The sequence below is a fragment of the Emydura macquarii genome, unplaced genomic scaffold (assembly GCF_026122565.2).
Source record: "Emydura macquarii macquarii isolate MOO-44397 ecotype Brisbane River unplaced genomic scaffold, CSIRO-AGI_Emac_v2 contig_2676, whole genome shotgun sequence".
Lineage (NCBI taxonomy): Eukaryota > Metazoa > Chordata > Testudines > Chelidae > Emydura > Emydura macquarii.
In genome coordinates, this window is record NW_027132813.1 from 12,069,483 (window position 1) to 12,085,073 (window position 15,591).

Below are 15,591 nucleotides of genomic sequence, written 5' to 3' on the forward strand. Positions count from 1 at the left end.
TGCTGGAAGTTTTTACTTATTTATTATGCGCCATGCAAGTTCCTGGGCAGTTGAGGAGACGGCATCTGCTACTCAGCTTCCCAGGTCCCTTGGACTCCCCAGGGAGATTACTGATGAACCCAGGAAGCTAAGTAGCAGCTGCCACCTCCTCAGCTGCCCGGGAACTTGCATGGCCCATAGTAAATAAGCTCTGCTCAGGGGAGGGGTAGAGAGCACAAGTGGAGGGGATCTTCAAGGGAAGAGGGTGGAGGAGAGGAGCATACGTATCTATCCTCCCATCCACCCGGGCCCTTTTAAATTGGTGAGCCACTGGGCAATTGCCCCCTGTTGGCGGGCCTGGTTTGTGGCTGAAACACTCAGACTATGTTCAAACAGTGGATAGCTCCTAGAGAGCTGTTAGCAGCCAGTGTGGTTTCGAGCATCCATCCATCTGGAACCAGCCTGAGAATTAGGGAGCCAGAACCAGCTGTTTTATGCCCATCCCCAGCTTTTCTGCTTTCCCCAGTGCAAACTGAGTACAGCAGAACCTGAGTACCATTGTGCCCTTGTAAGTAGCCCAGCAATTGAATTAGACTGAACATATGCTTTAAACTTTTTCTCCTACTTGGGGAAACTGCTTTATTTTAAGTAGCTACAGGAGCATGGAGTATTTAGCTGCCTTTGAAGCATGCATCTCATCATACAGAGGAATCCAAGGAATTAGAATAAGTGGCTATCAAAGACTTCAAAAAAAAAAGTGTTAAAAACCTAGAAGGAAGAAAATAGCCTCACTTTTCCCATCTGTAGAATGGGGATCACAATACCTACACAGCTTTATAAACTGCTTTGTGATTTATGAATAGAAAATGCCATATTAGAACAAAGCTCAATATTACTATGTCCATTTAAGGAGAGAGTGGGGACCACATTCAGTAGATAGCCCAAAACACTGTTAAAGCCAATTTTTTTTTTCAGATTGAATATTCTGAAGCTAAATTTCATCCCAATAATTACAAAGCCATTTAACAACATTAATGCACAAGTGACAGCTCAGAGGGAGAAAAAAATCTTGGAGCTTTATTTTTGTTAATAAATAACTGAATCTGGTCTAATCACATGAGAGCCGCAATGCAATTATTCTGATGGGAGAGGTGCTGACAGACAGGCTTTTCTTATCTGGTCAATTTAACAGCCAGGCTCTTGCTATAAATTATCTTTTTTTCAAAAGCTTTACTGTGGCCTAGATCAACATCATAAGCAATCCACTTGTCAATAACCTTACTAAACACTTAAAAAAAATAAAGACATTAGCTTAGTCTCCCATAGTCTGTTATCTGAGAAGCTTTGCAGACTTTCCTATTACATAGATCTTTATTGTTAGCTTCTGTTATCAGTCTCTTATCAGGTTCTCCAGAATTTTACCTGGGAGTGGAGTTAGACTAATTATATTATAATTTCCTAGTTCTCTATTTTCTCTCTTTTATTTTGAGAGAGAGATGGGGACGGTCATTTAGTCCCACACTGAACAGCAAGATAAGGTTGACTATATGATGCTAACAGGATGGGGAGATCAGTATTGCGAACCGTCCATAAATTTACGGACAGTCAGTAAAAAAATGTACAATTTTAACACTGTCCATAAACCCGTAAATAAATTAAAACGTCCATGACACTGGGTACAAATAAAACATATTGTATTTTGTCATTGATTGTCATCATTCAGAATCACTTCTTGTATCATAAAACTACACTGACCATGACTTTATCCATTTCCTGTTTTCTATTATTTCATACGCCCAAAGAACCGAATTGATCAGTTAACTGCAGCTAAAACAATTGCATAATTCCAAATTCCTGTGTACAGAATATTGTGAGTGAGTAAACACTTCTGTGACATTATTGTATTGTTTGTGGTATTTTTAGTGATGTCAGTAAAAAGTTTACTGTGTCAGTAAAAACTAAAATGCAAAGTTGGCAACCCTGGTGGAGAGCCTTTAATATTCTGGGAAATAAACAGCCAGGATCAGGGACTGAGTCAGATACAAACTGTGAGCACAGTGCTAGCTAGGATACTATTGTCACTTTCATTCCTTTTCCTGGTTGATTTGGAGACATTCACCATCTTGTCGCTGTGCATTGTAGAATTTGAGAACTTTATTTAATTCCCTTCAGTTCTCCTTCCCTGCAAGGTCCCCTCCTGCTTTGGTTCATAGCTTCTTTGGTTCATTGGTGTTGGAGGTTACATGACTTGGCCTGCAGCTCTGTTCCACTCTCAGAATAACTCACCAGCACAGCATTGAATTTGTCCATCTGTTTTAGGTACTTTTAGGGTGACCATCATGGTAGTATCTGAGCTATTAATAAGGATACGATTAGGTCACAGAGGTCACAGATTCTGTGACTTTCCAGGACCTCCATGACTTCTCTGACAGGGCTGCCACTAGTCAGCTGATTGCTGCTGAACTCAGTATAGGAACCCAAAGGTGAGAATACATGGCCTAATGTGTATATGGACTCGTGCAACACACTTCTTGATGTCCTGGTCTGTCTGCTCAGCCTTCGTCACCCATCATAACTTAGCAGTGTGGGAATTTTTAACTATTTCTAATTTACAGCCCAAGGCCAGCCATCTTTACTGATCTAGCCTAGTGCATGGATTATTTCTTACTTCTCATGTATTGCCCAACTCTTGCATATTACCATAGCCCGTGCCAGATTGCTCCATCTGACCTTCCTTTCTTCCTCCTGCTCAAACATCCTCCGAAGTTCCTTATACTCAAGTTCCCCAAATATAAGTTAAAGATTAAAAAAACACCTGAAACACCTTACCCTATTTCCCCCTTTGACTGAAGAAAGCATGCACTATCCCTATCTGTAACAATCTGTGATGTTTTGCACACAGATGCCCTATTCATTCAGCCTCAGGGTGAAATCACATTCTGTTCCTCCAAAAACAAATTTATCTAGCACTGGAACTAAAGAATAATCTTCCAAGCTGACAATAAGATTAGGGAGACAAGGTGTGTAAGGGAATATCTTTTATTGGACCAACTTCTGTTGGTGAGAGAGACAAGGTTTCAAGCTACACAGAGCTCTTCTTCAGTTGTGGGAAAGGTACTGAGAGTGTCACAGCTAAATACAAGATTGAACAGATACTCTTATACTAAACTAAGTAGTTAGGGACCATTCAATTCGAAGTGACCTGTTAACACCCTTGTAGACTTATGAGGAGAGGCTGAAGGAACTAGGCTTGTTTAGTCTGCAGAAGAGAAGAATGATAGCAGCCTTTAATTACCTGAAAGGGGGTTCCAGGGAGGATGGAGCTAGGCTGTTCTCAGTAGTGGCAGATGACAGAACAAGGAGCAACGGTCTCAAGTTGCAGTGGGGAAGGTCTAGGTTGGACATTAGGAAAAAGTTTTTCACTAGGAGGGTGGTGAAGCACTGGAATGGGTTACCTAGGGAGGTGGTGGAATCTCCATCTTTAGAGGTTTTTAAGCTGCGGCTTGACAAAGCCCTGGCTGGGATTATTTAGCTGAGGTTAGTCCTGCTTTGAGCAGGGGGTTGGACTAGATGACCTCCTGAGGTCCCTTCCAACTCTATGATTCTATGATTCTAGTCATAGGACAAAAAGGGGGGTTAGTGGGTTACAGATGGTTGGAGTAAGCTGTAAAGCCAGTGTCTTTATTAACACCATGATTTTTAGTGTCTAGCAAAGTAAAGATTCTACTTCAAGTGATTGCTCATATCCATTCCAATATAGGTGAGTGCGCGCCCCGTGCACTGGTTCCCGGAACTTTTTCCCCTTAGCAAGCCCCGTAGGGCTGGCTCAAGCGCCCCCTGGACTGCCGCGCTCGTGCCGCGGTATATGAGGTGCCGCCGGCCCTGCGGGCCCTCAGTTCCTTCTTTCCGCCCGTTGACGGTTGCTAGATTGTCTGCCTCTTGCTCAGCAAGTAGCTTCCCCGTTGTTCTACTGTTGTTTATTAGTTAAATAGTTGTTAAGTATAGTAGTTAAGTTTGAATAGTGTTAAGTGTTAAGATAGTTAGATTAGACAGATAGCCCTCAGGGGCTTAAGGTTGGGCCATGCCTGGCTCAACCGCTTTCAAGTCCTGTGCTGCTTGTGGCAAGGCATTTCCAGTGAGCGACCCTCACAACTGCTGCCTCCGTTGTCTCGGGGAGCAGCACCGTAAAGACAAATGTAAGATCTGCAAGGCCTTCAAGCCGCGTACGCAGAAGGAAAGACACGTGCGCTTGAAGGCCATCCTGATGGAGTCCGCGCTCCGGCTGGACTCCAAACCGGTGCAGTCCCCTACGGCACCGAGCGTCTCCTCGGTGCGGAGCGCCCCACCAGCACCAGAGTCAACGCATCAACAACCTTCGGTGCTAAAAAAGAAGCGGCAGTACGCCACCCACAAGGACTCCCCCGCACCGCCTGTCCGGCCGGGGGTCAATCAGGAGATGCCCCAGCCACGTGCCGTGGAGAGTACTCCGGCACTGGCATCTCCCTGCAGGGAGCCTCCCCCGACTCCTGGGGGTGGGGGAGCGCCCCTGCAAGGGCCGTCGATGCCGGAGGCATTCACTGTGGGACGCGCCCTCATGGGCATGCCCACACCTCCATTCCCGTCGGGATCTTGCACCCCAGCACCGAGTCCAGTGTGGCACTAGTCTCGATCCCCAGCATGCAGCCCGGCACGGATCCCAGTGCCTGATGAGACCCGACGTGCTTGGCACTGGTCCAGATCCCCGGCACGCAGCCCGACGCGGATCCCAGCACCCGAGGAGACCAGACGTGCTCGGCACCGGTCCAGATCCCCGGCACACAGCCCGGCACAGATCCCGGTGCCCGACGAGACAACCAAGTGACGCTGGTCCAGATCCCTGGCATGTAGCCTGGCGCGACTTCCGGCACCGGCGGAGACTCAATGGCACCAGTCCTGATCCCCGGGCCGTAGTCCGGCGCAGATCCCGGTGCCATAAGACTCGGCACCAACGGCATCTCTGGCACCACACCGCCGATCAAGGTCCTCGGAGTCGGAGCCGGCGCGGAGACGTCATGGTCAGCACCGCTCCCAGTCCCCGAAGGGCAAGTGTCGTCGCAGGACCTCGTCATGGAGGCGGAGGTCGTATTCCAGCTCCTCCAGCCGCTCGCCCCCCCCTTCGGCACCACAGGTGTCAGCACCAACGATCCTCCTCCTCGTCGACATTGTCTCAGGCATATCGTCAACAAGGGCTGGCCGGGGCCATAAGCATCGCAGGCACCGATCCAGCGGCTCGGGATCCTGTGCCCACCATCAGGAGGCTGCCCAGTCGGCACCGATGCCGGCACCAGCGTGGCCACAAGGACCTTGGCAGTGGCCATACTGGGGACCTTGGGGGACCCAGACGGGCCAGGGTACGGTCTCGGTCCACTCCTCAGTGGCCCAGCCAGCACCCCCCTTTCCGAGCCAGCTGGACAAGGGCCATTCCTTGGAGGAGGAATCGGACCCTGAGGAGGGTCCCTCCACAGGGCACTTCCCACAATCCTCCTCATCTTCCCCTGACGATGCGGCGCCAGGGACCATAGGGCACCCCTGCCAGACTTCAAGGCACACCAGGAACTTCTCAAGAGGGTGGCCAGCAATTTAAATTTTAGAGCTCAAGGAGCTCTCTGAGGAGGAGGACCCCCTCTTTGGTGTGTCAGGGTCAGCAGGGCCATCTAGAGTCGCCCTGCCAGTACACAAAAGGGTTTTGAAGCTGGTCAAGGCCCTCTGGCAAACCCCTGCCTCAGCCGCCCCTATGTCCAAGGGCGCCAAGAGGAAGTACTATGTTCCCGCAGAGGGGTTTGAATTTTTATACACCCACCCTGCTCCAGGGACTCTTGTGGTTGATGCTGCCAACCAATGAGACAGGCAGGGAGCCCAGGGCAATACCCCCAAAAATAAAGACAACAAGAAGCTAGACCTTTTCTGCTGCAAGGTCTATTCTACGGGGGCCCTGCAGCTGAGGATCGCCAACCACCAGGCGTTCCTCGGCCGATATAATTTGAACCTCTGGTCCTTCTTACGGAGGTTCGTGCAGGGATTGCCACAGGACCAAGCAGCGGACTTCGCAACTGTCCTGGACGAAGTCACTGCGGTGGCAGGGGTGGCCTTACAAATGGCCAGTGACGCAGCAGACACTGCCAGCAGGGCCATGGCTTCAGCCATTGTGATGCGGCGGTGTTCGTGGCTGCAGTCATCGGGATTATCTCAAGAGGTCCAGCAGTCCATCTAGGACGTGCCTTTTGATGGCGCTGGTCTCTTTTTGGACAAGACTGATGACAAACTGCACGCCCTAAAGGACTCAAGGGCTACACTGAAATCATTAGGGCTATACACCCCACAGGCCTCAAGGTGTCAGTCTTGGCCTCAAGCCCAACGCCAGTCCCAGCCTGCCCCTAGGCCGCCTTCCAGACCTGCTCAGCCCAGGAGTGGGTCGGGATAGGTACAGGGCGCCTAACTGACGCGACCGCTCGGGGTCCTCGGCAGGCCTCCAACAAGGCCCAGCCAAAGGACAAAACAACAAACGGCAATTTTGATGGTGCGCCCAAGGGTGGCACTTCTACCGTTCCCCTGGATCTGACCCTACCGTTCACTCACAGACTCAGGCCGTACCACATTGAGTGGCAAAACATCACCTCAGATTGTTGGGTCCTCGGCGTAGTCCTCAAGGGCTACGCCCTTCAACTCACGCCCTTCCCCCCGGACTTCCCCCCTACCCCGTCCCTCTTCAGGGACCCCTCTCACGAGCAACTCCTCATACAGGGGTGAACTCCCTCCTCCTCCTCGGGGCTGTGGAAGCGGTTCCTCCACAGGAAAGGGGAAAGGGTTTCCTACTCACAATATTTCCTGATTCCCAAGGCAAAGGGGGGCCTGATGCCCATATTAGACCTCCGCCGTCTGAACAAATTCATCAGTCGCCTCAGGTTCCGCATGGTTTCCCTAGCCTCCATCATTCCCGCACTGGATCCAGGGGACTGGTACGCTGCCCTCGACTTAAAGGACGCATATTTCCATATTACCATCCTTCCCGGTCACAGATGTTTCCTCTGGTTTGTGGTAGCTGGCTGCCACTACCAGTTCTTGGCCCTACCCTTTGGCCTCTTGTCCGCCCCAGGATGTTCACAAAGTGTATGGAGGTGGTGGCGGCTCACCTGCACTGCAGAGGGGTTCAGATCTTCCCCTACCTGGACAACTGGCTGATCTGGGGCAAGTCCAGGGCCCACGTGCGGAACAGCCTTGAACTCACCTGCGTGACATGTACCAGACTGGGGCTGCTCATCAACGAGCAGAAATCCACTCTCACACCAGTGCAGCGCATAGACTTTATCGGGGCCACCCTGGACGCCACCCGAACCAGAGCCTTCCTCCCACAGCCTCGCTTCGAGGCAATGGCTGCCATAATTGACAATCTCCACAGGTCCCCCACGACAACAGCCAGGCACTGCCTTCAGCTGTTGGGACGCATGGCAGCCTGTACATACGTGATGAGGCTGGCTCGCCTCAAGCTCAGGCCCCTCCCGGCATGGTTGGCCTCGGTGTATGCACCAGCCAGGCACTCTTTGAACAGTCTAGTCACGGTTCCCACTCAGGTACTGACCTCCCTAGACTGGTGGAGGGCCCCAGGGAAGGTACTGAGGGGAGTGCCCTTCAGAGACTTGGCACCATCAGTAACCCTCATCACTGATGCCTCGGATATGGGCTGGGGGGCCCACATCAGCAGCGACCTCAGCACCCAGGGGCTCTGGTCGGCAGAGGAGAGGTATCTCCACATCAACGTCAGGGAGCTCAGGGCAGTCCGCCTGGCCTGCAAGGTGTTCCTCAGATTCCTGAGGGGCAGGATGGTGCAGGTCCTCACGGATAGGAGGATAGGATACTGGTTCATGGACACTGGTACCATTAAAATAAATATTGGAGGAGCAAACAGTTAATCCATTAGCCCATCCCTGCAAACAGATACAAGGTAAAGGCAGTATTGTATGAGGACCCATGCCCTGATGGATATTTCCTTAACTTCTGATAGTGTGGATAAGCAGCCAAATTCTGAACTAGAATAGGTTGGAAAATTTTTCAACAAAACATTTTTCTGATGTAAAAATGAGATTTTTTTCCATCAAAATTGCCCCACTTCACCTCCGTTTTCTGAGATCCTCACTCTCAATCTCTTGCGGTTCACCTATTGATAGGTTTATATTGCTTGCCTGCACCAAGCCTGTTTTAAGAAGTTATTTTACTTGTAGCTTTGTTTTGTTAATTCTGTGATTTTGCTTAAACTTAAAAACCAAAAACACTTGGACAAAGAGCAGGCATAGAAATCTTCATCCTGAAAGACAAATGTTTAATAAAATAATGGTATGTGATACTTGGAGATCATTTGAAACATTATTTTTGCAATATTAAATATGGTGGTGAATACAAGCACCACCACTGTAATAAATAAATAAAAGTGAAGCTCACCCATCCTTTTCCAGTGCCCACGCAGAGTGAAGTGGAGAAAGTAAAGATGGAGACTAAATGGTGAAATGTACAATTACTGTTTTTAAGGAGTTTTTCGTAACAAACGAAGGTTTGGTTTTTTTTAAATATAATCTCTGCTGATGTCTCAATTAAAACACAGGTTTGGCCAACCCTATAGGATAGAAAAGACAAATAATAAAAAAAGCCCTGTGCAAATTAATTATTGAGGATAATCCCTGTAGATTTTGTCAAAATCTCCTGCAGATTTCTGTTGTCCCTGCCTGCAGTTTACTTTCTTTAGCCCACATCCTGAATTCCTTACTCAAGCAAACTATGCATTAGCCTTAGTGGGTATTTTGCTTCAGTAAAGACAGTCGTGTAGGGTCTTCAGGATGTGGCCTCTTGTCCAGTATTGCCAACCTCAGTCCTGTTCAAGAATCATGACTCAGGCTCCCAAAAAATCATAAAACTGTCTTAAAAGTCATGAAATAAAAAAAAAAAAAAAAAAGATTGGTGTGAGCCTTTAGGGTACATATTTTGAAGCTTTTCTCTGCAGCCATTAGAGCTAGCAACTTAATTTTAAAAGAAATAAATAGAAAAGCTTGGATTCTCATGTAATCAGACTGAAGGAACAAGAGATTTAAGGGGAAAAAACACCAAATATTGGGAGATACATGATACAATTGCAAGAGTTAATAATGCTGTAATATCACTGGAATCCCTATTGTCCAGATAGTCTATGAATTAAACTGGATAACTGTGTGATTACTGTTTGCAATGTATATATCAGTGGTCTCTGCTGAAATTTTTTACTGCCTCAAAAGTCTGTAAAAACTGAGTACTAAACAAACAGTACCCCTGGTTTCAGTTCTACAGAGCCGAGTTCAGCATAGAATCTTGAAATCATGTACTCTCACTGTATTGCTTCTGGGCAATCTGTGCCATTAGTGAAACAGTACAGTCAATCGATAATAGCAATTAATGGGATTAACCTACATGTTAATTACTGGCTCATGGCCTGTCTTTTTCTCTATGAAGTAAATTTACTTAGCAACCACTAGATGGCCAGCAGGGATTTGGTTTGACAAAAACGTTCGTTAAGTTTGAACACATTAGGCTGTAGGGTACAAAAATTCTTACTCTGGTTGTTCACCAGGAAATCATTTCAGTGAATGCTTTTTAGAAAGAAGAGGCAGGTAGCTGCAATCTTAGTAAATCCATATTAAACAAAAGCATGCAAATAGTCCTTTTAGTGCTGACAACTTGGTCTGTGTTATTCAATACACAACAGTAAGGACAGTCCTTGCTCTGAAGAGATTACAGTTTAGGAGAGAGATGTTTAGATGACATGATGCATGAAGAAATCCAGAGTGGGGAAAACCTCAAAGTATACATCAGTTAGATGCATTTGTTACGTTCAGACATTGCTATACAAAATCTGACTGTCTACAATACATTAAATATAACCTTTTCATAAACAATTGGCTGTAAATAGTCAATTTCTCTCACACAATAAATCAGTGATATTAATACCATATGCTGGATCTCTTGCCAGCTTCATCTGTAATGGAGAATATTTTAAGATGACTAATCACAATAAGAATGACTAAAAAGGACTACTTAATTACTGTGTCCTTCCTCATCAACCTCTTTCCTGTGTATGCTTTTAAAGCATTGCTCTCATGAAAAAATAACTTCACATTTCTGGAATAGTCCCAGGGGTTCTGAAACCCCAAATGAGGTTTTTTCCTCTTAAAACTCCATGGCTGAATCAGAGTCTGCTGTTCTAGCAGGGTAAATTCACAGTAACTCCACTGATGACCAGAAATCTCATAGGTTCTCCAAAAAGAAAGCACACCTTTTTAAAATACTATTTCTGGAAGTGCCTTGTCTGTGAGACATTGCGACATGTCATAGTTAGCCATTGGAACTGTCTGACCTAGCCCCACTAGTAGTGAGGAGCAGGGAGGAATGTAGCAGTGATTACACTGTTCAGAAGGGTAGGTAGATAGCTCAAAACTTGTGTTAACCTAAGGCCTCTGACCATACTATCCAAACTTTTAAAAAATCATCTGGCTAACTTTGAATACGGAATGAGCTTCAGGGTACTGTAACAGAATTGTCAAATCAATGGTGCAACAGTTAAATATTTGGATCAAGATTTTCAAAAATTATTTTTGTGTGCCCAACTTAAAGTACTTTTAATGGGGCTTGATTTTCAAAGGAGGGTGCTCACCATCCACTGAATACCAGGCCCTCTAAGGTATTTCAGATTGTACACTCAAAAAAACATGCACCCAAAGTCACTCATCACTTGAAAATCGTGGCCTTGGTCTTTTATTCTATAGCATTAAAACTTTGCTACAAAACTGTATTGGTCATTTTATGTTTTGTTCTTACTCCTTTCTCTCTTTTTTTTTCATGCAGCCTCACAATGTTACATCATCTAGTATTTCTCTTAGGAATGTTGCTGGGAGCCAAAGAAATATTTGCATTTACAAGCTGCTATTCCCAAGGCCAAATTGCCCTATATTATTTTTGTAACCTCACCGAGGTTCCACTTGTGCCCAACGATACTATTAAACTCTGGCTAAGTTTCAACAAAATCAAGCAAGTGAATGCATCCTCCTTCCCTCTGCTGGAGCGACTGCAGGTTTTGGAACTTGGAACACAGTTGGTCTTTCCTGTTACTATCGGGAAAGCAGCTTTTAGGAACCTGCCAAACCTTCAAATCTTAGATTTAGGAGACAATAAGATACTTCATCTGGATCCTGATGCTTTTGTGAAGTTGTCAAATGTAAATGAACTTCAGCTATACCACAACAGTCTTGAGGAGTCCATTCTGGAAAAAGACTATCTGCGAGATATGATCTCCTTAGAATATTTGGATCTTTCTGGAAACCAAATCAGGCGCCTTCGCCCTCATCGCTTATTTTACCGTCTAAAATCCTTGAAAATCATAAACCTGAAACTCAACTGGATATTCATCTTATGTGAAGGAGACCTTGATAGCTTCCAGGGAAAACCCTTCTTATTGTTTATTCTCAATTCTAATAAGTTATACAAGCCAGTTCCTGTGGACTGGGCCAAGTGTGGAAATCCTTTCAAAAACATAGCCCCGGGCACATTGGATCTTGGTGGTAATGGGTGGGGTGTTGATATAATCCAGCACTTCTGCACAGCTGTGGATGGGACTCCAATTGAGTCTTTGAAGTTTAGCCATCACATAATGGGTCCAGGATTTGGCTTTAAGAACTTGAGAGATCCAGACCAAGATACATTTGCAGGGCTTGCAAGAAGTGGGGTTCGCTTGCTTGATATTTCACATGGTTCTATCTTCTCTCTCAATCCTTATGTATTTCACAGCCTTGGTGAGCTGGAATTGCTGAACCTTCACTATAACAAGATAAATCAGATCGAAAGGCAAGCATTTTTTGGCCTGGGAAACCTAACAACTCTCAACCTGTCGTGTAACCTTCTGGGGGAGCTATACGATTATACTTTTGAGGGGCTTCGTAATGTGATGCATATTGATTTGCAACAAAATCATATTGGAGTAATTGCTGGGAATTCATTCAGGGATTTAAAAGGGTTAAAGATGGTGGATCTCCGGGACAATGCCATTAAAATTCTCCCTTCTTTCCCAGCCATGATCACTATTCATTTAAGTGACAATAAGCTAATATCCATAGATTACCAGAGAATAAATGCAACATACCTTGACTTGGAAAGAAACAGGTTGGCCAATCTGGGTGATCTTTATTTTCTTTTACAAACTCCAGATGTACAGTATATCTTTTTAAGACAAAATCGTTTATCTGATTGTGTTAAAAGAGTTAATGTTATAGAAAATAACCAGTTAGTCTACTTGGATCTAGGAGAAAACATGTTAAAGCTTGCGTGGGACAGAGGTTTATGTTTGGATGTGTTCTGGGCACTTTCCAAACTTCAGGTGCTTCACTTGAACAACAACTACCTTACTACCCTTCCACAGGATATTTTTAGTGGTTTAACTTCACTAAACAGACTCAACCTAGCTTCCAACCTATTGTCTCATCTTTCTCCTGGTGTTTTCCCTGAGAGCCTAAAGACACTGAATATGTCTGAAAACCAACTTCTTTCACCTGCCCCTGAGGTCTTCATGACTTTGAGTCTCCTGGATATAACAAAAAACAGATTTTTCTGTGACTGCACTTTAAACACCTTGACAGTGTGGTTAAATCAAACCAATGTGACCTTAGCTGGCTCAGAAAATGACACATACTGCGTACTCCCACCTGCTTTCACAAGGGTTCCACTCTCTTCGGTGGCACTTGGTGGCTGTAATGAAGACGAACTGCAGAAGCCTCTACAATTCTCACTGTTCATCTTCACTTCTGTCACTCTGATAACGTTCCTAACAGCAGTCATCATTTTTAATCACTTTCGGGGGACTTGTTTTGTCTGGTATAAGACCATTGCAGGTGCACTGATGAAAGACCGTAAGCATGCAATAGCTACAAGTGCATGTAAATATGATGCCTATCTATGCTACAGCAACAGAGACTTTGGGTGGGTCCAAAATTCGTTGCTAAAGCACCTGGACTCTCAGTATTCTGAGAAAAACAGATTTACTTTGTGCTTCGAAGAGAGAGATTTCCTACCTGGGGAGGATCATATCACTAACATCCGTGATGCCATTTGGAACAGCAGGAAAACAATTTGCATTGTGACAAGGCAGTTCCTCAAGGATGGGTGGTGCGTGGAAGCCTTTAATTTTGCCCAGAGCAGATACTTTTGTGACTTGAAAGATGTCCTCCTTATGGTGGTGGTTGGGTCACTTTCTCAGTATCAATTGATGAAATACAAACCAATTAGAGTCTTTGTGCAAAGGAGTCAGTACATGCAGTGGCCTGAAGATCATCAAGATGTAGAGTGGTTTTTGAATAACCTCTCTCACCAAATTCTGAAAGAAAAAGAAGTGAAAAAGAAATCCTGTGTTCTAGAAATGCAAACTATAAAGACAATCTCATAATTGGGTGGGTTATTCATGGTTAATATTATTAGTGCCATAAAACAGACTTTTCTAATTACATTTTTGCTAGTGGCTTGATAGTTACTTAAATATTCTAAATCCATTTCCACCTGTGGCATGGCAGGAAAGAAGCATGGGCCATGCTTCAGCTTTCCCTGACATGTGGTTAGAATATAACTTCCTGGGTTTAAGTTTTAATAAACATAGTGTCAGCTTTAACAGCACCAGCAAAAGGCATTAACAAAATTCAATCACTCTAGGAACTATGGCCCATATTTTCAAAAGAAGCCACCAATTATGGGTGTCTCAAATTTGGCTGCTCATCTTGGGACACCTGATTTTCAGAGATGCTGAATAATCACAGGTCCTAATGGAAGGAGCAGGTACTCTGTTTTTAGGTCTTGCAAGGGCTAGTTCTACCATTCACCACCAGGTCCACTATTCACCTAATGTTTTAATAGACATCATCCTTGCTTGTGGTGTTGCATGATCAAGATGGGGCGTGTCTGTGTATACATGTCACTCTCTCTCTCACACACACACACACAGGGTACCATTTTTCACAGAAGAACAACATTTTGTAAAACAACCCAATGTTCTAAAAAAAGGATTTAAGGATATTTACTTTGTATATTTTGACACGTTTTGTTGACAATATGTTTGAACAGCTATAAAGCTTTAAGTTTTTTAGATCAGTGTCTCCTGTTATTAAATAATTACTGTCTGAACCACCCTGTTGTCTGATCCCTTCTCCCCATTCTGAAAATTTAAATGGATAAAAATAGAAAAAAATGCTTGAAAATAAACATTGATATTGTCCATGGAAATTATAAAAACAAATTCTCCATTGCCTGCTTACGGCAGGCATTGAGCAAATAATATATAGTGGTAACTAAAAACTTAGACATTACATGAAGGTCATATTCTAATCTTGATCTTTGGGTACATATCCCACTGCCATCACTGGGAGAGCCTCTGTGGATTGAGGATAGTGTATAACCCTAAATTTATAACCCCACTTGGCCATAAAATCATGGGATGAACTTTTCCTGGGGCTTTTACTTCCTCATCTCTATGACCTTTTAACACCAATTTCAAAGAGGAGTATAAATGCTTTAAAATCTATCACCTTTTGCCGCTGTAATTGCTGTAGTATAGTTCATGTTTATTTTTTCCTTCTGTGTGATAAAACAACAGGCTGAGTTTGCCTAGGATTCTCAGATTTAGCTGGCACACACACACACAAAATTCCCAGACTTTTACATACCTTAGACTTTGCCTTTCCTGATGTGCTATTCCTGCTCAGTTGTAAAAGTACTGTGACTGCCCTATGTTACAACTGCTGCAGTTTACATGTGAAGATTCTTCAGCTTAGCTGCCTCCAGGACTGAGGTAGATAGAGGCCTTGGAGGAATTTGAACACCCAAATCACTAAACAAACTTGAAGCCAGACTTCTGCTCCGTCTACCTTACTCAACAGGCAAGTGTAAGTGAATGTGTTCCACTGGATGGAATGTGGAACTCCTTTATCACAACACCTATTTTACTATATTTCAAACAGCAAACTATGTAAGAACGTAACATAAGAACAGCCATACTGGGTCAGACCAATGGTTCATCTAGCCCAGTATCCTGTCTTCCGAGATTGGCCAATGCCAGGTACTCCAGAGGGAATGAACAGAACAGGTAATCTTCAAGTGACCCATACCTCAGTAACATGAGAGTTGTAGTTAACAGGCATATCCTACAACCCTCCCTGAAGCAGGCGTTCCCCACCTGCACTCACCTTCTGAGAAGGAGAAATAAAGTATCAGTTGAGTAACTGTCCACACATCTTTTTCCTGATCAGCTCTGAGGCTGCCTCTGCCCTGATTGAAATAGTCTGCGTGAATCACTAGGGCTTGGAACTGACCATATGCATCTAGAGAACCACATTTTAGAAGTGATGCATCTGCATGATACCAGCATGCTATGAATTAAGGCTGGGATTCTCAAATGTGTCAGAGAGCAGTAGGGGCCCAAATCCTCTTCAAATTCATGAGAGCTAGAGCCCTATTTCCCTTCGGAGCCTTTGAAAAATCGCAGACTAAAATAGCTCATCTTTCAAAAATTATAACATTTGCAGC

The 15,591-nt window shown here is 44.9% G+C and overlaps 1 protein-coding gene across 1 annotated transcript; it reads left to right on the plus strand.

The window, feature by feature from the left end:
- The first annotated feature begins 10,885 nt into the window (after positions 1 to 10,885).
- Positions 10,886 to 14,284, plus strand: TLR5 (toll like receptor 5). The gene has a single exon (XM_067564895.1). The coding sequence runs from the start codon at positions 10,886 to 10,888 to the stop codon at positions 13,463 to 13,465; it is 2,580 nt and encodes an 859-aa protein (XP_067420996.1). The 3' UTR covers positions 13,466 to 14,284.
- Positions 14,285 to 15,591: the final 1,307 nt, after the last annotated feature.